The 27,641-nt window shown below is 25.0% G+C and overlaps 1 protein-coding gene and 3 pseudogenes across 2 annotated transcripts in view; 3 read left to right on the plus strand and 1 right to left on the minus strand.

Annotated features, from left to right (window-relative positions):
- Positions 1-20,182, plus strand: part of Gpat4 (Glycerol-3-phosphate acyltransferase 4) — a 124,574-nt gene extending 104,392 nt beyond the window's left edge. For both annotated transcript variants that reach the window (XM_075365964.1, XM_075365965.1), the window contains one exon: positions 14,315-20,182. In XM_075365964.1, coding sequence (XP_075222079.1) covers positions 14,315-14,402 — 88 coding nt within the window. In that variant the 3' untranslated portion in view covers positions 14,403-20,182. The remainder of the gene's footprint in view (positions 1-14,314) is intronic.
- On the plus strand, positions 221-1,656 carry LOC142324621 (cytochrome c oxidase subunit 3-like; annotated as a pseudogene).
- Positions 2,341-3,792, minus strand: LOC142324624 (NADH-ubiquinone oxidoreductase chain 5-like; annotated as a pseudogene).
- Positions 6,141-8,554, plus strand: LOC142324882 (cytochrome b-like; annotated as a pseudogene).
- Positions 20,183-27,641: the final 7,459 nt, after the last annotated feature.

Here is a 27,641-nt window from a genome sequence, read left to right on the forward strand (position 1 = left end):
CTTAGAAGATTAATATTATACGGGTACTAATTTTTAATTGCTACATACAAGCTGACTAAGAAATTGTGGAGACATAGGAAAGTAGAAAAGATTGGAATGGTTTACTTCCTGACATTACGTAATAAAAATGTTAATAATTTAGAACAATAGATGTAGATTACATTAAGTAAAACATTACATTAGATAAGATAATGTAGTATTACAGATTACATTTATTAGAATGAAGTTTGGTACACGTTAGGTTCTTGATCTGTTGAAAAGCATCATGAAAAAGAGCTATATAGCCCATAAATCATTTCCTGCTAAACTAAAATTAAATATTCTTTATAGTTGAGGTAAACTAAATACAAAATGAAAATAATACCAGAACCAACTCAAACCAAAATGTTAAATAGGCTTTTTATTTATTTGCTCAATTAATACAAGTACTACATATAAATTACATTTATGAATAATACAAAACTTATTTCAAAAACAACTTTTTTTTTTTATAACACCTTATTAAATTAAAATTCCTTTAAGGACTTATTTATAAAAATGTTAATATTTTAAATTTCTTAAAGAACAAAACTAATACTCTCAGCCGTCTCTCTGTAAGCCTAAATTTGTCATTTTATCATTATTCTCTATATTAGTTCAATATAAACTAGAATTAACATAAACTATGCCATAAGAAGATTGGCTTATGAATAATTACTACCACCAGATTGACTTATGAATAAAATTACTACCACAGTTTCCAAACTTGAGTCTTTAATAGCCCATACAATAAATTGTATTATTAAAATATGTTTTTGTCTAGAACTTTTAATTTTTATCAAATGCTTCCTTCATTTGTATCCTGATTAAACCGTGGTTATTATATAAAGTACAGATAGTTTTACCTGAGTTAAAACTATCTGTACAATCATAAAAACTATCTGTCATCATAATATTTCAATAATATTATGATGACGAGACATCACACGAGAAGCAACATTCCAAGGAAATCATACAAATAAAGTAAAATCACTAATAAAAATAGGAATAATCATATTCATTATCTCAGAAATAATATTCTTCGTATCATTTTTCTGAATATTCTTTCACTCAAGACTAGCACCATCAATTGAAATTGGAATAAACTGACCACCAAAATCTATTAAACCCTTTAACCCATTAGAAATTCCACTGTTAAACACAATTATCCTAATCTCATTAGGAATTACAGTAACATGAGCACACCACAGAATCTTATTAAATAAACTATCAATATCAAATAAATCATTAATATTAACTCTCTTCCTAGGATTATACTTTACATTTCTACAAAAATGAGAATATCAACAATCAACCTTTACAATAGCAGACTCAATTTATGGATCATCATTCTTTCTAAGTACAGGATTCCACGGTATTCATGTAATTGTAGGAATTACCTTCATTACAATCTCAATGGTACGGTGCATAAAGATACATTTCTCAGCCAGACATCACCTAGGTCTAGAGGCAGCAATCTGATACTGACACTTTGTAGACGTAATTTGATTATTCCTATATCTTTCAATTTACTGATGAGGAAAATAAAAATAATCTTTTTAGTACAAAAAGTATAATTAGCCTCCAACTAATAGATTAAAAAAATTAAAAAGATAATCAAAATTACAATAACAATAATTTCACTAAGATCAATCATTATTTTAATAATAATACTCACAATAATAATCTCTAAAAAAAATAAAATAAGACGAGAAAAAAATTCACCATTCGAATGTGGATTTTCAAAAATATCATCAACACGAAAATCATTTTCTACACACTTCTTTCTAATTGCAACAATCTTCTTAATCTTCGATATTGAAATCTCAATAATCATACCAATATTCTCAACAAAAATAATAATTATAGAAGAATGATTAATTTCATCAACAATTACAATTTCAATCTTAATTATAGGACTCATACATGAATGAAAAATAGGAATACTAGAATGAAGAAATTAAGGAGAATAGTTAAATATAATATTTACTTTGCAAATAAAAATTATTGAATAATCAATTTCTCTTAAATAGAGTAAAGAAGTAAAATTACAATTAATTTCGACTTAATATTAAGGATAATCCTCATACTCAATTTAACTGAAGCTAAATAGAAGCTATTCACTGTTAATGAAAAAATTGATAATATCCAGTTAAAAGAATAAAAAGAAAAGGAGCTGCTAACTACCTTTCAAGTGAAATCACTTTATTCTTATTTATATAGTTTAAAAAAAAACAATACACTTTCAATGTATAAATGAATAAATTTTATAAATCTGCAGAGAAAAAATTCATAATAACAATTTCAATGTTAGGCTTTTAATTAAGCTATCCGAACAAAAAAAATAAAAAAATAAAAAAAATAAAACTTAAGAATATTTAAAGTAAACCTATCAAAAAAAAAACCTAACCATTTTAAAAATCCAACTAAACCACCCGAGACAAAATATTCTAATCAACCTACATCAACTAATCTATAACTAAAATAACAGAAACTAAAAAACCTGAAGAATAAAATCTTAAAAACCACATAGAACTGAAAAAATAAAAATAAATCAAACCAAAATAAAAATATAAAAAACTTAAAACATCAAAAAACAAAAAAAAAACAAAAACAAAGGAATCAACTTAAAATCAAAAGACAAAACAAAAAAAAAATCATCCTCAAATAACCAAAACTTAAAAGAACCAACAAATAAACAAGATAAAAAAAGAAGAGAAATATTCATAAAAAAACTGTAACAAAAATTAATATAAGGAAAAAAAAAGAATTTGAAGAAAATAAATAATAAATTAAACGTAAACTATAAATAAAAGTAACACCAAAAAAAAAAAAAAAATTTATCAAATTAAAAAAAAACTCTAAAATAAAATCCTTCGAGTAAAAACCAGAAAAAAAAGGGAACCCACACAAACAAATTAAAGAAACAAAAAATGCTGAACTCACGTAAGGGCATTGCTTTACCAACCCACCTATAAATCGAATATCTTGACTGCCTAAAAAACAATGAATGGAAATTCTAGAACACAAAAAGAGTAACGACTTAAATAAGGCATGAATTAACAAATGAATAAAACAAAGAGTTAAAGAACCTAGAGAAAGAGTAAAAAACATAAATCCTAATTGTCTAAGAGTAGAAAAGGCAATAATCTTTTTTAAATCATTTTCTAAACAAGCAGCAAATCCAGATAAAACTATTGTAACCAAAGAAATAATCATTAAAAAATAAGTATCACAAAATAAAATAAAATAATTAAAACGAATAATTAAATAAACACCAGAAGTTACTAAAGTAGAAGAATGAACTAAAGAAGAAACAGGAGTAGGAGCTGCTATAGCCGAAGGTAACCAAACACAAAATGGAAACTGAGCACTTTTAGTAAAAGAAGCAAATAAAACTAAATAAAACAAAATAATAAAATCATTATTAAAAAAATTAATATAAAAAATATAATGAAAAGAACCAAAATTAATAAATAAACCTAAACACAAAATTAAAAATACATCACCAATACGATTCATTAATAAAGTAATAAGACCAGAATATAAAGAAACTCTATTTTGATAATAAATAACTAAACAATAAGATACCAGTCCTAAACCGCCTCAACCCAATAATAAACAAATAAAATCAGGTATTAGAATAAAAAAATCCATACTTAAAATAAATAAAAAAACCAAATAATAAAAGCGAACTAAATTTAAATCACCCCTTATATAACCAAGACTATAGAATAAAACACAACCTCTAATTAAAAATACAAAAGACATAAAAAACAAGAAATTCAATCAAAAAAAAAATTAAACTTATAGAAAAGGAATTAAAAAAAATAATCACTCAAAAAAAAAAAAAACAAAATCATATTCAGACCAAAAAAAAAAAGAAAAAAAGATTGTAGCAGAAAAACATAGCCTATCCTCAAAAAGATCTTTGACATCACAAATCAAAATTTTAAATTAAAATAAATAAGCAAAATAAAAAAAAAAAGAAAGTCAAACATTATATAAAAAATAGGAAAACAATGAAGAAGAAGAATGTAAAATTCACAAACACAACAAGAATTAATTAAAATCAAATCACCAGAATACAAGCCATGCTGAGTTAAAGAAAAAATTATTACTCTATAACAAGCAGAAAAAAATAAAATAAACATCAAAAAATAACTGAAAAAAATCTTCATCTTAAAATAGAAATAATTAAACAAATCTCAGAAAATAAATTCAATCTAGGATGACAAGATATATTTATAACACAAAACAAAAATCAAAAAACTAAGTGTAGGTAAATAGTTAAGTAACCCCTTAACAATAAAAAATCTTCAGCTTCCCAACCGATCATAAATAATTCCAATTAAAAAAAAAAGACCCGATGAAACAAAGGCATGAGCAACTATAAAAGATAATGAACCAATAAGTCCAAGACCAGATATAGTAAATAATCCGCAAATAACCAAACTTATATGACAAACAGAAGAATAAGCAACAAGTACCTTTAAATCTCTTTGAATTATACAAAATATTCTAACAAAAAAACAGCCAAATAAACAAATACTAACAAAAAAATAACCATAATTAAATAAAAAATGATAAATATAACCTAAACAACGAATAAATCCATAACCCCCCAACTTTAATATTACACCAGCTAAAATTATAGAACCTGAGGTAGGTGCCTCAACATGAGCCCTAGGCAACCATAAATGAAATCCAAATAAAGGAAACTTAATAAAAAAATAAAATAAAATAATAAACATCAAATAATTATTCAATAAAAAATCAAAAAATAAATAATTAAAATAATCATAAAAACTATTTAAATAAAAAATTCTAAATAAAAAAGGAAAAGAACCAAAAAGAGTATAAAAAATTAAAAAAAATCCTGCACTTAAACGCTCAGGCTGATACCCTCATCCAAAAATGAATAAAAATAGAGGAATCAATCTACACTCAAAAAAAAATAAATAAATAAAAAAAATAACAAAAAATGAAAACAAAAAATATAAATCTTAGACAACAAATCAAAATAATAATGTAAATAAACAGATACAATATATATACATAACAGATAAAAATATATGAAACCCTATCAATTATAAAAAAATAAGAAATAGAAATAAAAAAATAAAAAAAATAAAAAAACAAATCCACTAAATAGACAAATCAATTATTTAAAACACAAAAAAGGATTAAAGAAAACAAAAAAAAAAAATGTTAACACAAGGTCAATCTATCTAAATAATCTCTTCTAGAATTACGAATTAAAAAAACCAATAAAGAAAGTCCTAAAACACCATCACAAACTCCAAACACCAAATAAATAACCAAAAAATAATAATCAAAATCAAAATAACCCATAAACCCAAAAATAAAAAAAAAAAGAATAAAGTAATAGATATTCAAGTCCCAAAAGACATAAAAGAAAATGCCTACGAACAAATAAAAAAATAATTAATCTAAAGAAATAACCAAAAAAATAAATAATTATCATAAGTAAAGTTTAGGATAGTTTAAAAAAAACAATGATCTTGTAAATCATAATTTAAAAAAAATTTATCTAAACAAAATCAGTAAAGAAAAAAATCATCTTTAATATGCAAAACTAATATTTTATATTAAAATACTTACTGAATTTTCACAAAATATATAATTTTATCAAATATTATTATATCTCCAATACTTAAACACCCTATATCACTAGGATCAATACTAATTTTCCAAACAGCCCTAATGTGCAGAAATAATTCAATAATAATTAAATCATGATATCTTTACATTATATTCTTAACAACAGTAGGAGGACTAATAATTATATTCATATATATATATATCAAGAATTGCATCAAATGAAAAATTTAAACCAAGAACAAAATTTTTTTTAATCTGAATAATAGCTATATTAATTACTATAATAGTAAGTAAATTAGATCCAACCACAGAAATAATTATTAAATTTAATGAAACAAAGGAAATGATAACCGAACTAACTGAAGAAAAATCAACAAGAAAATTTTTTAGAATATATAAAATAAATATTACACTAACAATAATAATAATCTTAATTATCACAATAATTTCAGTAAATAACATCGTAAGAACATTTGAAGGACCACTAAAAAAAACTTATGTTTAAATCAATACGTAAATTAAGACCAATAAATTCCTTCTTAATTGAACTACCAAGACCATCAAATATTTCATTATGATGAAACTTTGGATCACTACTAGGAATATGCTTAATAATTCAAATTATCTCAGGATTATTCTTAGCAATACATTACTCACCAAGAATTGATAAAGCTTTTAAAAGAATTGTACACATTACCGAGAGGTAAATTACGGATGAATAATTTGAAACATACATGCAAATGGTGCATCATTATTCTTCATTTTAATTTTTATACACACAGGACGAGGAATATATTATGGATCATTTAAATTAAAAAAAACATGAATATCCGGATCAATAATTCTTTTAACATTAATAGCAACAGCATTTATAGGATATGTATTGCCATGAGGACAAATATCCTTCTGAGGAGCAACAGTAATTACAAATTTAATTTCAACAATTCCTTACATGGGAGAAATAGTAGTACAATGAGTTTGAGGAGGATTTGCTGTAGACAATCCTACCCTAACCCAATTCTTCACATTCCACTTCATTATACCATTTATTTTATCAACAATAGTAATATTACACCTAATATTCCTACACGAATCCGGATCCTCTAACCCACTAGGTATAAAAAACAATATTGACAAAATTCCATTCCATCCCTACTTCACAACGAAAGATATCTTAGGAATAATAATAATAATAATAATTTTTACAATAATAATTAACTTAAATCCATTCCTCACTATAGATCCAGAAAATTTTACACCAGCAAACCCACTAAGAACACCTCCCCACATTCAACCCGAATGATATTTCCTATTCGCATACGCAATTCTACGGTCTATCCCTAGAAAATTAGGAGGAGTAGTAGCACTAATAATATCAATTATAATTATTATATCAATACCATTCTCAATAAAAATAAAATTTCAAACAAGATCATTCTACCCAATAAATAAAATAATATTCTGAACTATAGTAAATACATTTATTCTACTTACATGAATTGGAGCACGACCAGTTGAAGAACCATGTATTATTACAGGACAAATCTTGACCACAATTTACTTTTCATTTATTATTATTTACCCCATGTCTGCAAGGATATGAGATAAATTATAAGTTAATAAGCTCAAAGCAATATAACTTGAAATTATAGGAAAGTATAAAATACTATTAACTTTTTTATCACCTTAAAATAATGAAAAACAAAAAAATCCTAAAAAAAATAAAAACCAAAATATAATTTAAAGTAACAGGTAAATAACTCCTTCAACACATATATATCAATTTATCATAACGATAACGAGGAAAGGAACCACGAACCCAAACAAAAAAATAAATAAGAAAAATAACCCTAACAAAAAAAAAAATTATACAATCACCCCCCAAAAAAACTAAACAAGTAAAAAATCTCATAAACATTATATTTCTATATTCAGATAAAAAAAATAAAGAAAATCTAAATGATCTATACTCAACATTAAATCCAGAAACCAACTCTGACTCACCCTCAGAAAATCAAATGGAGAACGATTAGTTTCAGCCAAAATACAAGAAAGAAAAATTATAAACAAAGGAAAAGAAAAAAAAATAAATCAAACATCGAACTGAAAATAACAAAAATAATTCAAATTAAAAGACTCACAATATAAAATAAAACAAAAAATAACTAAAAAAAAAGAACTTCATAAGAAATTCTTTGAGAAATTCTTCGTATACAACCCAATAAAGAATATACAGAATTAGACGACCACCCAGCAATTATAATAAAATAAACCCCCAAACCAGAACAACAAAAAAAAAAGAAAAGACAATAAGAAAATCCAACAAAATTAAAACTAAAAGGAAATATTAATCAAAAAATTAAAGAAACAGAAAGACCCAGAATAGGTACAAAAAAATAAATTAAATAATTTCCAAAAACAAGAAAATAAAATTCCCTTCTAAATAACTTTAAAGCATCTCTAAAAGGCTGTAATAAACCAAATAGACCAACCTTATTAGGACACTTACGAAATTGAATGTAACCTAAAATCCTGCGTTCAAATAAAGTAAAAAAAGCACCCAAAAGAATAAAAATAAAAAAAAAAAAAGAACTAAGAATAAACATTTACTAACTGTAAAAATACATTATTAAATTCTAAATTTAAAGCACTTAAATCTGCCAAATTAGTAAATAAATTATTATATTACCAAAAATCCTTTCGTACCAATTAGAATAAATTTAAAGAAGATAGAAACCAACCTGGCTCACGCCGGCTTGAACTCAGATCATGTAAAATTTTAAAGGTCGAACAGACCTAAAACTGTAAAACCTACCCTACAGAAACTTTTAATCCAACATCGAGGTCGCAAACAAATCTATCAATAAGAACTCTCCAGATTTATAACGCTGTTATCCCTAAGGTATCTTAATCTTTTAATCAAAATAAAGGATCAAACCTACATAAAAAAATGTAAAAAAAAAAATAAAGATTAAAATTTTATTTGTCACCCCAACAAAATTTAATTCATAAAAACTTAAAAAATAAACTAAAAACAAAAAAATTAAAAAACAAAATAAAGATCTATAGGGTCTTATCGTCCCTCTCCTAAATTTAAGCTTTTTAACTTAAAAATAAAATTCAAATTAAATTTTTAAAATAAAGTATAATTTTCGTCAAACCCTTCATTCCAGACCTCAATTAAAAGACTAATTATTATGCTACCTTAGCACAGTCAAAATACTGCGGCTATTTAAATCATTGAGCAGGCCAAACCTTAAATAAATCACAAAAGGACATGTTTTTGATAAACAGGCGAAATTATTTTTTGCCTAATTCATAAATAAAATTTTCAAATCTACTAATTTAATCATAATTAAAAATAAAAAAATTAATTAAAATCCAGTAAAAAAATAAATATAAAAAAAAATTAAAATTTAATCTACAACGAACTTTAAATGATGAAAGATTCTAATCCCACAAGAAAAAGAAAAAAAAAATTATATAAAAAAAAAAGAGCTTATCCACCTTAATATAAAATTTCAAAATGAAAAAAAAAATAAAACTAACAAAAAGAAATTCTCGATTAAATCAATTTACCAGATAACCAGATATAAAAAGAAATGAATTTCATATCGAAACAATCCCAAACTTATAAATAATTATTCTACAATAAAATACAGATTAAGATAGATCTTCACTATTCGGGAAAAAAAAATTTTTTTTAAATTAATTAACCCTGATACAAAGGTACTAAAAAAAATTATTATTCTAAAATAAAATTTATTTATCCAATAATGTACAATTAACTAAATTAAAAAAAAACCAAATAAAAAAAAGAAAGACACAAAAAAATTAAAAAAAAAAAACCTATCAGACTCAACTGAATTGAACAGTAAAAAATCTTATTGTAAATAAGAATAAACCGAAATCTGATTCTAGATACACTTTCCAGTACATCTACTTTGTTACGACTTATCTCAATTTATGAGAGTGACGGGCGATATGTACATAATTAAGAGCAAAATTCAAAAAAATTAATTAAAAAAAAATTACTATTAAATCCAAATTCAAATTTAATCAAATTAAAAAATCAAAAAACAAAAATTAATGTAACCCATAATAACCTTTTTATAACTGCATCTTGACCTAACATAAATCTTTAAAAAGAAAAAGAAAATAAATTTTCATTACACTCAACGACAGAGATATACAAGAAAAAAAAGGTACAAAAAATCGTGGAATATCATTTAAATTACAGGTTCCTCTAAAAAAATTTAAAAACCGCCAGATCTATTAAATTTCAATTATAAAAAATATACTACCTTAGAAAAAAATTACTAATTAAGAATAACAGGGTATCTAATCCTGGTTTAAATTCAAATTTACATAGAAAAAAAAATTTATTATATAAATTTCACCTAAATACAAAATATTAAAACCAAATAAGACTAAATTATAAAAAAATTAACTTGAACCTGAGGAATAACCGCAAATGCTGGCACAACATTTTTTGGTTCTAAAAAATATAACTTAAATTAAAAAATTAAATTAAAAAACCATAACACTGAAAATAAAAATTAACCATTAAGGATATTTAACCTAACAAAAATTTACATGCGTTATAAATTTAAAGCCAAATTTTAAAACAAAAATCAAATTTAAAAAAAAAAATATATTTAAGAGGGACCTTAAACCCACACTTTTAAACAACAAATAAAACAAAATACACTCAAAAAAGGATCTCCTCCCTTAAGTAAATATAACTTCAAGCTACCCCTAACTGAAGTTAAATAAAAAATTATAGCCTAAACCAGATAATAAACTCAAAAGCTAATAATTTTAAGATAAAGAAATATAAGATAAAGCTACCCCTAACATTATCTAATTTACATAAAAAACAGTAGTTCAAATAAATAAAAGTAAACTTAAAAGTTGATAATCTAAAGCCACACAAATATAAGATAAAGCTACCCCTAACATTATCTAATTTACATAAAAAACAATAGTTCAAATAAATAAAAGTAAACTTAAAAGTTGATCATTTGAAGCCACACAAATATAAGATAAAGCTACCCCTAACATTATCCTAATTTTATATAAAAAAAAGCAATGGTTCAAAATATATAAAAATAAACTTAAAAGTTGATAATTTAAAGCCACACAAATATAAGATAAAGCTACCCCTAACATTATCATAATTTTATATAAAAATAAACTTAAAATAATAAATAATCCTAATATTCAAAAATAACAGTAATATAATAATAAATTTGATTTTAAAGAACCAAAATAAATATTTAAATAAAACATGTAATTATTTTATTAAACTAAAACTTAAGAGTTAAACCATGAGGTTTTTTTTTTTTTTAATAATTATGTATTTTTAAATATACTTATTCTAATATAATTATATTTCTTAGGTTTTTTAAACTTTAAAATTTATTTAAATGAATAAAATTATTTTTAATAAGATCCTATTTAATTTAATTAAAGGTTAATTTAAATTAGATCCTTATGAAATAGATATTTAATTAAAATTAAAATTAATTTTAATTAAATATCTTACTGATGCATTTAATTAAATAATTTATTTTAGATGATTATCTTTACAAAAACTATTTTACATTAAATTAAAAATCTATATTAGATTAAAATCTTTATTTAAATATAAGAGGTTATCTATTATATAATAAATTTTTTAATTTATATAACACTTATAAATTAAAATATTATATTTAATAAGATTAAATATTAAAGGGAGAAATAGTTATATTTATATAAGAAAAGAAAAAAGATAAATTATCTTTTTTCTTTTAATTAATCAATTGAATGATATAATATAAATATCTTATTATAACGAAAAAATTTTTGTTGAAAAATTAAACTCAAAAATTAAAAATTGCAAAAAAATAGCAAAAAATTGCAAAAAATGCAAAAAAATAGCAAAAAATTGAAAAAAACCAAATAAATAAAATAATATACCGTAAAAAAAAAATGATATATAAAAAAAAAGGATTAAAATTGATAACACCTGGGTCAACTCAAGACTCCATTATTCTTACTCTCTCCAGCATATAAACCATTCCAAACATAGTTCTCTTATGTTAGCGTTGTTGGTATATTGTAACAATAAAGTGATCTACTGTGGAAAAATCCTGTGTACAAACACTCGCAAACCTAACTATTGCTATTTATTTCATTTTATAAATAACTACATAATTGAATGCAATTTCCATGCTGTTGCCATTTTAAAAATCAAATTACCTTTTACAAAATGGTAGTTGTGCTTCTCAAAGAAAGATATAAGCCTTTTTGCAAAGGTTTTTTTTGTATTACTATTTTCTGCTTTTTTCAAAAGCAGTAAGTAGTAATACAGGACTGTATTTATCAAACTCCCTTGTGAACTGCCTTTCTTAAGCTGAGAAAGACCACTGTGGATTTTATTTTAAATGGAAATTTTCCTATCTGTGAACTTCATAATGTATTCGAACATATTAAGAATGACATATGGATAGATTAATTTTATTACACGATTACTTCTAACATCCAGACATGGAGCTTTCATGGTTAGAAATAATTAGCTTTCATAGATTAGAAGTAAACAGTGAAATGAGGAAACTTTCATTTCACTGATTATTTCTAATCTGTCACTGGAATAAAGTTGTATTGACTCAATAATTTATTTTTTGGGAAATAATTACTTAGGTTGGAAAAACACCTTCATTAATTGTACATCTAGTATCTGATTGTTTAACAATCGTAGCAATCAAACTTTCTTTACCAAAACATTTTTAATTTAGGATGGAATAGGAAAAGGAAAAATTTTACAATTTCAATTTTTTTCAATTATTTATATGTACCTCGCTTAAAAAAAATTGTTGAACTTAATGAAAAGTAAACTTTTTACAAGTGGTTATTAATATTTTACAAACTATGCAATTTTCACAATTCCTGAGCTAAAAATATTTTAAAAGAGGTGGTCTTTTCTCCATTTTATATACATTAGCTGGACATAATTTAATGTTAAAAAAAAAAGAAAATGATTTTCCCCGTACTAAATTAGTAGTAGTACAGCTGGAATTTATAATTATAAAATATGAATCACAGAAATACAATATTTTATATCACTAACATAGAAAAAAGATAAACTGATTGAAATTAGGAGTTGTGGGATCACAATGAACCCATGAAATGACTGTTTAATAAATGGAAAAATAAACCTGTTGAATTGAATTTGCTAAAATAATGACTGATATCAACTTTACAAACAAAAGATTGTTTTATTTCAGTAATATTGAACATAATAAAAAAATGACTGGTATTGCATAATTAATGAAACAAATTTGAACAGCTTGGATGTATAATAGATGCGCTATGTGGATGTTCAAAAACAGCCCCTACACAAGAAAGTGAAATGCATGTTAGTTCAGATGTCGTCACTCAGAGGCATTGAAAGTCAACAATTAGAGATATCTTTATGACCTGCTTGTTTTATAAAGGTTGATGCGAAGAAGTTTCCTTGTAGAAATTTAAGGTTCACATTCCACATTTACACCTGAGCAACTTGAATTTTTTACAGATTGTCAGTTTTGCAAATTGATGCTGAAGCAGTTTTTTTGTGGTCTGGATTCTTATTCTGTAAAGTTTTGTGGTATGATAAAGCCTTAGTTGAATTGGTAATACAAGTGTCAGTATATATGTCACCCTGAAAAAGCAGAATCTTATTTTAGAGGAACAGATGAATTCAACCGGGTGTTGTTATTTGGGATGCAGTATCACTTTTTGGCTTATTGGCACTATAATTTTTTGAAGAGACTGGAAATAATTATATTAATATGCTTCACAGTTATTACACTTGCTCATGATACTATGGAAAGCTTTCATTAATTTACTTTCAATCCAGTTCAATTAGATTTTGAGGAATAGGAAGCCTAGTTTATGCTGTAGGTATCTTACCTACTAGTTTGGCTTGTTTTGCATTTCCTGTTAGGAATCAGTCCTCAGATAGTTTCAGAGGTACAGAGGGATTGCAATTCAGCTGTTCTGCTGGTTACTAATAGGTACTAGCATGATGCATATACAGAGCCACGACAATGGATGACTTGATCCCCTTGGTGCTTATTCAATTATTAAGCAACAAAGGATTAAGAATGCAGAGGGAAGAGGAAGAGGACAATCAGTCCACAGAGAAACTACTTTTAATAGGGTTAAATCAAAATTCAATACATGTTGAATTTTTATTTACCCCTTATTAAAACAGTCTACTGAAATACAGTCCATGATTATACAAACAAGGCTTTTTAAACGCGAGTAATGGGTCGGCATCTCTTAGCTGTTGAAGTTACCTTGTTTATCAGATATTATACCTTGGAGTTTTTACTTTGGAATGTGGTCAAGGACTTTGTATAAACCTAAAAAGTCAAATGAGTGACAACTGAAAGCAAACATTGAAATTAAATTCCAGGATTTGAACAGTGATAAGTGCATCTCTCTTGATGTATTCTTGACAAAAGAAAACATTTTGAACCTAATGGTACTATTAATAATTGTTAGTAACAATAAATAAAATCAGTTAATTTGTAAAATTCAGTTATTAACTTCTTTCTGTATCTGTACACATCACATATATGCGTTTAATTTTGATAGTAAATATTATTATGGTTAGTTATTTTTATTTTTTATTTTTTAGGGATGGGCAGCTTAAGAGGATGAAACCAAAGAAGGAATGGAAAGAAAAACAGCAAGAAGAATTTAGTAAAAGATTTAAAGTTGAGTGATTTATTATAACTGAGTGAAATAATATTTGTATAGTGATAATTGTGCCTGAATTTTGCTAGCAAGAATGAATGAACGAAAGGAAGTATTTAAGTAAGTAAGTAAATAAGTTAAAAAAAACACAGTGACAGACTGATTACGGAAATCTGGATTAAGTAGTGAGTATTAATTATAAAATAAAAATTAAGGAACAATTAATTGATGTCTATGAATCAAATTATGTGTTATTACTGTGGAGTGAATCAAATTCATCTAGTTTTGTGTAATAAATGGACGAACTAAAAACTAGTTTATGTATAAATAAGCATTAGGAGTTGTTTTTATTTATGAAAAATAGCTTTGTGATGCAAATAAAAAATGGATCGTGATAATTTAAATTAATGTTTTTGTTTTTTTTTGTTTGGTACTGCTTGTATATGTATGTTGATGTAGGTACAACAAGCACTGTTAATTGCTGCACAAATTCTCAACTATTACTGCAATAATTTTTTTATATTTGTTTTTTTTTTATGTTTAATATAATGTATTTATTTTGGTAGTATATTTACATGTGTTAATTATTTGTTTAATTTTTATAATGTTTGTTATTAGTTGTGAATATGTTTGTATGTACATACACAATACATTTTGTATTTAGGTATTTATACATATGATGACTGATCACTGAGAAAATTGTTATTGTTGACTTTTCATTCATAACAGTCAATAAAAATAATAAATAAACAAACATAATTTTTATGTTTATTTATGCCAATTATGTTTGGTTATTGTGGAGAAGTTGACTATAAATTACTGGAATACACAGTAGCTCTATATTTTGTAAAATATGGTTGCTAATTTCATTATTATTTCATAATAATAATAATAATAATAATAATCTAAATTTACTTATATTGTTAAGTTTTACTAAAATTGAAGCATTTAATATACTAATTTTTACCAGTGTAATAGACATATTAAACTGTTACATAAGTCGGTTCAGGGTGTTACAAGTTTCTATAAAGATGTTCAGTTTGCAGGATTTCAAAATACTTTTGTATTAAAATATTTATTTGGTATTCAGATGCATTACAAAAAAATTTAACAAAATATAAATATATTTATATAAAATATAATGTTTTAATTAAACAGACCGTATAGGTATTGTGAAATGATGAAAAGCAAAAAAAAAAAAAAAGTTTCAAGGATAATCCAATACTTTGTAAATCAGACATAAGTCTGAGTTTGTTGATATAAGTCTGTAGCATCTACAGTTAATCAGAAATAGTTAATAGACAGGCATATCATGATTATGGAACTATTCTTTATTTATCTAATTTTTTATAACTTATTTAAATTTATTTACCTGTCTTTCCCAAAACCTAAGCAGAAGAATCTTTATTATATCCTTTAATCTTTTTACAAAACTATATATATATAAATAATGTTAAAAAAATTATTTCTATAAAATGGAATGTATTTAAATACTAAAATCACTTTCTGAAAGAAAAATGCTACAGGAAAAAGTTATTTTATTTAAAGTTTTTTGTCAGTTGTTGATATTGTGTATGCATTTAATGTTTAGATTGTATACTTTTTAAACATCTACATTATTTTATGTCATGTTGTATAAAACAAGTAAAAACTAAATCAAAATCATCCTGCTTTTACTGAGAAGTGCTTGATCCTGTTATTGGTTCTTATACACTTGTGATGTGATTACGTATATTTTAAGAAGTTGTATTCACTTGTATTCTGCTTAAAATGCTTTGAAATTTTCTAATGATTGCAGTTTATCAGGAACTAAAAATTATGTCAAGTGAATTTAACTTTCAGATAATCTTTATCATTAACAAGAATTTCATTCATTACATTATGTACCTGTATATGTCTTTTGTATCATAGGTTATGTATTTGTATTCAGTCTGTTAGTGTGTTTTCTTCTACTTATATCTGACAGTGTAAAAATCTCTTCAGTTACTGTTTGAGTGGAATATCATGGACATTAAAATGAGAAAAACTCATGTACGTTGTGTAGTATTGGAGATGTGTATGCTTAAGCATTTAGAGGCATGTGCAGGCCTAATTTTTTTTTTCTTTGTTAGTATTGTAATATATGTGTAACAAAGCATAGCATTGTTAAATCAGACTTTAGATAAGCAGACTGGACAGTTGTGGCTTAACTGTAGTGCTGAAATGAAAGTAATTCTATTATTATAATGTAATTTATTTTTTTGTTGCCCAATTATGTTAATAAAAGTAACTGTATAATTAAGTTAATTTTAACAGAATTGTTTTCTTTTGTTTAACACCATCATTATTATCTAAACATTTGAAATTATATTTTAAAGAATTTATATTAACCCTGTTATCGATCATCATTATCATAGGGTTATCTGCCCTTAGTCAGGACCCTTGTACTGTGTCTGTCTCCATTCTTTATCATTTCTTGTTAGACTTTTGAGTTTTTAAGAATCCCATTTCTTTCTAGATATTCTAGCATTGTTTTAATCAGTCCTTCCTATGTTATGTTCCTGCCAATTAGCTTTTCTATTGTGAATTAATCTAATTAAGCTGCCATTCTAGTTCACTTTCCTCATTCACTACAATAATCCTCATTCACTACCTAAGCATTTAATAATATTCAACCTTCTTCACGTTCACATTTCAAATATCTGTACAACAGTACAGCCCTAATGAAACACTCCACAAGAAGCTTCCTCAAGTCTAACCTATTATATAAAAATTGTTTCTTTCTACCAAAAGTTTGCTTAACTATTACTATTCTAATTTTTATTTCATTTTCACTTTTGCAATTTTCTGTTAACATTGTTCCAAAGTACCTATAATGTTTTACTTGTTTAATTCTTCCTTCTTATTATGCATTCATTGACTTCGTCTCATATACTCACTATTTAATTTGTCTTGGTATACACCTTCATTACATATTTTTCAGTGTCTTCTATTTTGAAATTATATATTGAATATTCTGTGCTTCATCTCTTTATAACAGTATTATTCATTCATCAAACCTTATATAATTCATTTTCCTTCTTTTTATGCTGATCTCTTTATCCTTTTGCAGAGAATTTTTTTTATCATATATTCAACTTCAAATAATGTTACGGGTAAGTAATACCCGTGCTCTCCCTAACCTTCCGATCTTATTGCATAATTGCATTACTTTTTCTAACTCAAACCGCTTCGTTTGTGCACCTCCTAATCAGGACCAACTTCATTTAATATTTCTTTAATTTTTAATTCAATAAGAGAAACTCTCCATTATCATGAAAAAATATATAAATTACTTAATATATACATGTGTTTCTCACAGTTACAATGTAATTTAAATAAACAAACAGACTTAAAATAAATACTCATGAAAGAACAAAGAAATATTTTTCTTTTTTGCTGACTCACTTGTATAGTCCTCATCTTGGATACTAAAATAATGTCTTACAAGACTTACACTTACATAATTAAATGAATTTTAATTGTAAATGATAGTAATGCTTATTTAAGCTAATATAAAAGTTCAAATATAATCAATGCTTCCTTGTCAGAAATATTTCATTCACCAATTCATTAATAGTCATCTAAGAATTAAGATACAGAATTGTCTCTGCTTGAAAGATTGAATTTTTGGTACCAAGTTGCATAATGTATATTTTATCATTTACACAGACTCAGATGATTTGTTAGATATACAGCAGGGTTTCGGGTCACTTAAATGATTGATTTACAAATATCATCCACTCATGCAATAAAGACATGTAATTTTGGTGGTCAGGGCTGATTTTGATAGTAAAAGGTTTTGTTAATTACACAGTTTATGTACAGTTTTTAAAATAATTAATCAAAATAAATGTGATTATAGCAAAATTAGGAGCAGAATTTTAAAATGAAACATATGTCAGCTTATTGGTGTTGATCAGTAAATTAAAATACTTTGATATTTTAAACGTATATTTTTTACAATTCTTTTGATTATTTATATCTGAAATATTTGTATATAATATTTTGTATAAAAGAACAATAGCTTTTTAATTCATAATTTTTCATGTTGGCGGCAGATATTTATTGATGAAATTTTTTAATTTCTGTAAAACTGTAAAGGAAGTGGTTTTTTTTTATGATTATGTATGGCATTATCAGTTCCTTTTTTTCAAAATAACTATTTATACCTAATCTCCTTTCATGATTCCACTATATTCTTACATCTTGTAGTATAAATTGACACTACCTTGCTTTTAATTTTCTTCTTTATTTTGTTTTTATGTTTTCTATATGTTTATTGTCTTTACCAGAAATACTCCCTTAAATTCTCATGATTAATATTTAATTTTCTTCATCAACCATTAGACTTTAAAAAGGAAGAATGCTTTCTCCTGCAGGCTTACATAATTTTTCCTACATGTTTATGTAATTATTGCCTACATATTTTAAATATGTAAAAACACACACATATAATATACTGTAAAAGGCTGAAAGTATATTATGGAAATATAATCATTCATGAGATTTCAGATCAAATGTATCTTTTATTAATTTTAAATGGATTGGGTACAATGATAAATTATGATTTGTACATATTAACTTTGATAAATTTCTTTGTGGTCCTTTACCAGTCATGGAGTGGTGGAATATTTGCCTATTACAAGTCTAGTGCATAATTAGAATCATCTGTATATTATTTTAAATGCTGCAGTGAATGCAGTATGTCTGTTGTTTAGCATAGTTACTATTTTCCCAGTTAAAAGTGCATTCTGTGATGAAATAAAGTCTTTTGTCAGTGTAATACTCAAATTATTCATTTGTTTAATGTTCATTTAGTTGAAATATGTTAATAAGTTACATGACTGATAAATAATTAAAATAATGTTATTACTTTTCCTGAATAAAATAATAAGTCGTGTGATAAACTTGTTGACCCCTATTTTTGAACTACTTCTTTGTATACTTTAATATTTGTAGGTTGGTACATGTCGTTAATTTGTAAACCAAACAACTAAAAAAAAAGCTGCTTTGGAATTTGCTGTTAATATCTCAGAAATAAATTGAAATTCTTATCATGTCTTATTTTTTTTTCAAAGATAAATGTGAAATGAGTGTTAAATTATGTCATAAAGAATGTATGTATATTCAAAAATATGCTGTCAGATGAAAAATTGTCTACTGTATGTACAAGTGAAATCAATTTTAAATCAAAACATTTTCTTTTTTTTTGTATTTTGTCAGTGTTAATTAAGGTAAATTACCTATTGTTATTTTACAATTCAAATATATGTGCAAGATTATAAAATATATTACTTTTGATTTTTGTATTTTATTATGAAAAATGTAAATAAATGTGTATAATTATTTTATATTTTATCAATTATTTCTGATTAATATTTTATATTATATTGAAACAAATACAGTATTTTGTACAGTTAACTTATTATTTGAACTATCAAATTGTTTAAAAATTATTTATTTTCATCGCGGTTGATATTTTAATAAAATTACATATAAGTTGTAAATTATTTTTACAAATTATAATTTCTTTAAATTTATTTCTAAGTAATATGTGAATAATTAGTTGAATACTTTATATACATACATACTAAACACCACAATAAAGAAGACAAATTTTCATGATGCTTAAAATATAAAATAATGTTTTTTAGTAAATTTTTTCTGTCCTGAGAGTTATAGATTTTATACCATTAAAAACAATATTGATAATCAATATTTTAATTTAAAATTAATTTTAAAAAGTAATTAATTATTAGTTAAATAAAATATGTATTTCAGAAAATAAGTTTATAATTTTCTTTCTTATCATTTTTATAATTTTTGTTTACAAGTTAAAATAATTGTACCAAGTTACAGGAAGCTGCAAAGTTTGTTACCAACATTTTCCAATGGACATATCATTTTTTTTTTAAAGTGAAATTTATTTTTATTAGAATTATTTGAACTTAATAGTATTGTGAATAGATGTCACTTTTCCTGCTACTAATAAATACAGCATGACGTCAAAGTACACATTATTTTAATGCATGATGTCAAAGTACACATTATTTTAATGCATGACGTCAAAGTACACATTATTTTAATATTAATGTGAAAAACAGTAGTATTTTATATTTTAGATCATTCAATGAATAAATTTTTTAATTTATTTACAAAGTTTAACCACTTCAAAATGTTTGATTTCTCATCATTGCATATGTAATGTGCAAAAGGTTTTGTTATTTGTAATTAAAGAACTTAAAAAAGTCAGAAATTTTTATTTAGCAGTTATACTTATTAGAATCTGTACATCTCTCTGCTTCAACATGGTTTAAGTATATTTTCTCGGTTGATTATAATCTGGCCTTTCATCTGGAGGTCCTGGGTTTGAATCCCAGTCAGGCATGCATTTTCACACATTAGTCATTCATCTCATCCTCTGAAGCAATACATAATGGTAGCCTCGGAGGTTAAAAAAAAGTGATTATAAACTAACCGATACTGTAAAATCTTAAGTTAATTAATAGTTAGATATTGCCATTAACTGAATTCTAACAAGAGAATTAAAAATAATTGACAAATTTTACATTTAACTTAAAAAACACTTTTTGCTATAAATTCAATCCAGACAAGAATGATTTAAGTGTTTAGATTCAGCCAAATACGTTTAATTAAATTGCAGCTAGCTAAAAGGTGATAAATGACAATCAAATTTTAGTGGTAAAACAAAAACAACTTTAATAAGTTTTTCACTTTTTCTATTTTCTTGAACTTGCAGAAAAACTATGAAGAGTTCATTTCAAACAAATTTTTTTATGATACACATATTTGCTAAGTTCAGCTAAAACTAAAATTTCATTTTGTTAAATATCATTATTCGTATTTAAAAAAATGTATAATTTATTTTGTATTATTTATTACAGTTATATATTTCATTCATTAAAATTTTTTTTCAAATTTTACATTAGTAATCTTTAACTGTGATTCATTTTTTACTACTGTCCATGGGAACAATTCACTATAGAATGTTTCACTGTAGCATTATGAAATATATTTTTAAAATTTTTTTACTGACAAGATATTGTAGATTTTTGCATTTTTTCTACTGCATGCAATATCATTAGGTAGTAATTGTATTTAGAGGAGTAACATATTGGTTTCCAATAAGATATTCTGTATGAAGAATTTGATAAAACAGTTTTTCTAATCAAATTTGTTTCTTCATATTTTGAGACCTAATAATTTCTTCTCGTTTATAATTTTGATGAAAAAATTTTAGGAGTGAATGAATTATCTGTTCATTCTACTGCTTTTTTGCTAAAATTCTGTCAACTTGTCTGCTATAGTGATTAATTTTATCAAATCATTTCATCTGACCAAAATCCCTGTAAAAGACAATGAATGAATGCATATGCTTTGAAAAATTTGTGAAATATTTGAAAATACATGTTAAAAAACAGTGACAAAATTTTATCAAGGATGTGGTTTTAGTCTTCCTTCCACATCCTTCGTAAAATATTTCAGTTTTGATATGCAGCAAATGATTATGTTCTTTATTTGGAGATTTTATTTTATTACTTTATGGCAAATAAATATTACCATCATTAGTGTTAGGTTAAAATACCAAAAACAAAAAACGAGATTGATGTAATTAAGTAAAAAAAAGTTTAATTAAATATTTGGGAGGCTAAGTTTTATTTTGTAAGCAGACATTTGAAGTTCACCATTTTAAGTTCATATAGAGTTTTGACTAGCCAAGTTTATTGTTCTGTTCATAATATTGCTGAATGAAAACATTACTCATTTCCATAAACAGAATATTGAAACCCTAATTAAAATTGGTAAGTTATGGTAAAATTTGTTAATCCGAGGGATGTGCATAATATTTTTAATTATATTATTCTATAAATGTATGAGAAGTTGCTGAAAAGTAATGGATACTGGAACCTAATCTGACAACAAAATGTTTCACAAAGCAACAAGTGCTGCCATTTTGTAGTTTCATTCCCTACTAGTAACATTCCAAACTCATTGACTCATGGTAAAACAAATATTGAGGCTGAACCTCACAGTGGTCAACCGGTTCCTGTGACTGATAAGAAGCACCAAAAGGAGATAAAACAACTCTTTTTGGTGCTTTTAAAACACCTTAGTAGATTGTGTTTTGTCTTCAACAATCCAAGTATCTGATAATTCTGCAATACAGGTAATGCTTGGTCATATATATTATGTGAAGTCGAAATCTGAACACATTTCACGCCCTCAAAATTTGATACCTTGTAATTTTCACTATTTCCTGTAATTAAAGAAGGATATTAAGAGTACTCATTTCACCATGGATGATGAACTGAAGGATACAGTGCCAGCATTCTTCAGTGATGGAATGGTTCATCATTGGGATTAGCCACACTGATGTCCAGCTAAACTACATATGTTGCTTAACGTTAGTGAAAATGAGGTAACTTCAAAATCATCAATCCTGTTACTTCTGAGAACTGTTAAACCACATCAGATGGTAAGGATGCATTTTACAATATTTTGGGACTCAAAACTGTATATTTTGTTCATATTAATGTGTTTGTCATTAATTTCTAAAATTTTTAGCCATTGGTATCTCGCTCATCATCTAAAAACTCAAACAGCTCATCCTACTAAATGAAATAATAAATCATACATTTTTACCCCATAATCTTGGGGTCTTCAAAATTTAAAGAAGTTGTCACTCCTGTGAAATAAAGAAATAAAATGCTTAGTGCAGGATTTCATGTAATTTAATGCTTTGCATGTATGAGTTGTATATATTTATCATAACATGAAAAAATAATTATTGGTTTATTAACAATAAAGATAACAGCAAATAAATATTGGAATATAATAGAATAGGAAGATATGAAGGCACACTAAGACTAGTTTTGTTCTGATCTAACTTCATAAAATTACAGGCAAAAAAACTAATAGAGCAAACTTCTATTGGTTCCATTTAACCTGCGGAGGGTTATATTGCTTTAGCATGCTGATAAAAAAAACATGTATGAATATAATAAATACATACATATTATGTCATATAGGAAATAAGTCCATTATTTAAAATGGTTTTAAACTAATATGGTTGTTAACCATTCTGAGCAGTGATACTACTCAGTAATCTACAGGAACCAGTTTATTTAATTTGATTTGGAGCATTGCCATTTTATTTTTTTCTTAACATCCTTCAATTTTTAGGATGCTGTTCCCCAGTATGTTCTTAATATTGAAAAACTATCTAGTTATAAGTGATAGATTTATTTTTTGTTGTTTTTTTAATTATTTTATCATAATATATCGTTAATTTTGTGTGCTTATTTATTTTTGTTAATATGTAAGCCATATTTTTATAATTTATTATTAATATTTATAATTTTAATAAATATTAATTTTTTTCAAGTTTTATAACTTTATTTTTATAATATTTTTATTAAAGAATATAATTTGAAAATTCTCTTTACAAACCAAATAAATTTGGTTTGAAAAATATGATCTCAATTATACATCATTCATACCTATTATTCTTCCCTCTATGTAGTTAAAACATTTTTTAATTCACGTTAAACACGTAATTCATTCAAAAGTAAATATTTTTAAAAACTAACCTTTTTTTAACTATAATAGTTTTAACATGTTAAGAAAGTTTTATTTGTAAAAGTGTGCACTGAAAAAATGTTTAAATTATACTCAGTCATTGAATGAAACAGTGGATCTTGCCCTTTAGCATTTTTTGGGAGAATCTCCATTTGTCCATTCAGTTTCATTCTGATTATTAAAAACTTATTTTTTATAATTTTGTAAAATCTGAATTAGAATTGCTTGTATTTATCTAGTATAATTTCTTTGTTTGTAATTTATTTTTCCATTTTATAACATAGTTTATTCCAATCAGCTTTGGAAATTACAAAACAGAGCTCAAGGTGAGGTGACACCATTGTATTGTCATCATCTGTGTAGTTAGTATTTACTGAAATTATTACATTGAAAATTTTATTTCAATCATTGAAAGTATAACCTACTTCTAAGTATTGTTCAATTACTTTAAACACATCTATTACCTTTTTATTGTTTATAAAAGTAGAGGAAAAAAATAAAAGCAGTTAATATAAGAATAATAATTTTATTTGTATATTAAATATAATTTATATGAATGTCTTGCATTATTATTATTATTATTGAATCTTGCATTATTCATTTATGTTTTAACGTAAAATATTGTAACGTACAAAAAGCATGTATGCATATATTTTCAAAAAAAAATCTGCAGGAAAAGATCAGGTGACTGGCTGGCCATAAGTCAGTCGATATTATTCTTTCACCAAAGAAATTTCTCAGAAGGTCCATTGTTGCTCTTGCCATGTGACATGTGGCACTATCTTGCTGAAAACATGAATTTATTTCATTTAATTCTAAATTTTTAATAAATTGTGTGATTAAACTGATTTAATCATTGATAGTGGTGGAACTAGCAGCATAATCAACTGGTACAACTCCTGTGATACACGGATTTAGTATGGGTAATTTATATTTTATAAATGCAGAAAATACAATGATTTTAAAGTTAATCAAACAAAAAAAGTCATATATGCTATTGTTTTCCTTCTGTATTAAGACTCACTTGTACACTCTCCTTAAGAATGATCTGCACTTAATTTATAGAATTATTGCCTAATTTTGTTATTGTTTATATTATCTTATAAAAAGATTGTAAAAAACAGTTTAACATTTTTAAAGAACCATAAATTATTGACATTCTTTCAGTATGATTATATGAGAAAAAATTGTCTACTGGTGCAGACATTTCCCAGTTTTTAGAAAATATTTTAAATAGAATTAATAATAAAAAGATTCTCTTTTCATTTTTGCTAAATTTTCAAATTTAGAGAAAAATCTTACTGATGGAAAAACTTAATTACTGTGGGTATTGGAGGAGCTGCTTACCCAACTGGTTGATGTCAATCATACCTCATAATTAATCATAAAAGGATGCACATGTAAAATACAGGTCCTTACTTCAAGATTTAGAGTATGGAGTGAAATGTTCTTTGTCCTTGCTCTTTTTATTATTTATTAATGAACTTGTTAAAATTTTGAACTGTACATTGTTATTCTCTCTACATATGACATAAGTGTATCTATTTCTGAAGATTATTATTTAATAGGATTAGAAAATACTATGCTAGCAGTTAAAAAAATTATTTGTTGGATTTTATCTAATTTTAAACCTGGATGAAACTTTATATTGTTTTTCACAGGTAGACATAATATTGGTATTCATGTGAATAGAATTCCTGTTAATGATGGTAGTATCACTGAAGTAGCTATTTATGAGATCAGATGCATTATTATGTATATTTCCCATAATATTTCTGATCTATACGTAATATCAATTCTTGAGACTCTTAAAAAAAGTAAGAATGAGTTTTCAAGATAAAAATGGGCCATTATATCAATATTTGGTGTATATCAATAAATTTTAATCACAATGACTAATATTTAGTAAGTTAAACTTTTAACTTATACGTGTGTTTATATTTATGAACATGCAGTCTTTGCTTAAAAATGTAATCTCTTACAGCAATATCCATCTAATATACCAGACAAGATAACTGTTTTCATGTAACTCAACACAAGTACTTATGAGAAAGGATCATGTAATGCTTCAGTTGTGCCATCTTTGATAAATTACAAACATGCCTAGAAAATTTCCTACCAATTTTTAAAAAAAGATTAAATGATTTCTTTTACAGAAACACTATTTTTGTGTAAAAAAGTTTATTTAAATTTTCCACATCTTTATTTGATATAATAAAATGTGTACAAATTATTGTCAAGAAAGTGTTATTATTTTATAGTTGTATCTTTTGAACTATCTATTTTGTAATTATTTAATTTATTTAATAACTATACATATGAAGAGTAAAGGAAGAATGATAATGGTCCAAAAAAATTAAAATTGACTTATGCATGATTGTCGCATTCCTTGTATAATAAAGGAAGTGCAAATGATAAAATTATTTACTTTTATTATGTGGATATTTGCCACATAAATCCAAATATTTTGGGTTTGTGATGGTTTAAACATTTAGAAGGAAATAATGATTGTTATAAAAGTTACAAAGCTTTTATTAAAAAGAATGAAATCAAAAGAATAGATTTTTTTTGCTTTGTGATTTTGCCATATCAGCTTGAAGTTGTCTGTAGGATATGGAAATGGAATTTCTTAGTGTATGAAAAATGCTATGCCTGACCGGGATTTGAACCTTAGACCTCCGGATGAAAGGCTTAGATGCTACCACTTTGCCATGGAGATTGGCAACTTGATGGGATATTAGAATTGGAGTTACTTAGAGCAAATACTGATTTAATGCAATACTAACCGATCGGAATGACTTCATCACCATGTTTTATTTAGTTTCCACTTTACATTGTAATTGTATAAACATACATGTATATTATCAAGTTTTTTTTATTGTTTTATTTATATATTCAGTCTTACTAATGTATTTTTTAATAAATAAGATTAATTTTGTGGCAAGTGTAATTTGCTATGGCTAACTGGTGTTTGAGTCCAGAAAATTCTGTATAAAACGCAGAACTATTATAGGGTTTGAAGAGCAATATAATATTTTTAGTTTGTATGCAGACTTGTTTGTTGAATAGGGGGATTTTCATAATTCTTACAGAACTTTCTTAAGATAAAAAACTTTAATTATATTAGTGTATTGCAAGATGCATTTTTAAAGCAATGTATTACAAGTTACATTCTATGTGCCTTGAAGGAGTCAGTACAAAATCAACAAATAACTAATATATTCCAAGCCTGAAGAATTTTGTGCAAAACTGTAATTAATTTCTGATGCCATAGAATATGCGATCAAAATTACAACAATTTATTTATGGTTGTTCTTAATTATTTTGAGATTTATAACTAAAAATCAAACCATAATATAAAGTAAATTATATTGAAAATATAAATTTAAAAAAAAAAAAAATTTAATTGGTTGAAAGGGAGCCCAGTAGGCTGGTCTAGTGGCTAACTCGTCATCGCAAGTCAGCTGAATCTGAAGTTGAATGTTCTAAGGTTCAAATCCTAGTGAAGACAGTTTATTTTAATCGAATTTGAATACTAGATCATGGGTACTGGTGTTCTTTGATGGTTGGGTTTCAATTAACCACACATCTCAGGAATGGTCGACCTGAGACTATACAAGACTATACTTCATTTACATTCATACATA

The sequence above is a fragment of the Lycorma delicatula genome, chromosome 5 (genome assembly GCF_047948215.1).
Source record: "Lycorma delicatula isolate Av1 chromosome 5, ASM4794821v1, whole genome shotgun sequence".
In the NCBI taxonomy this organism is placed as follows: domain Eukaryota; kingdom Metazoa; phylum Arthropoda; class Insecta; order Hemiptera; family Fulgoridae; genus Lycorma; species Lycorma delicatula.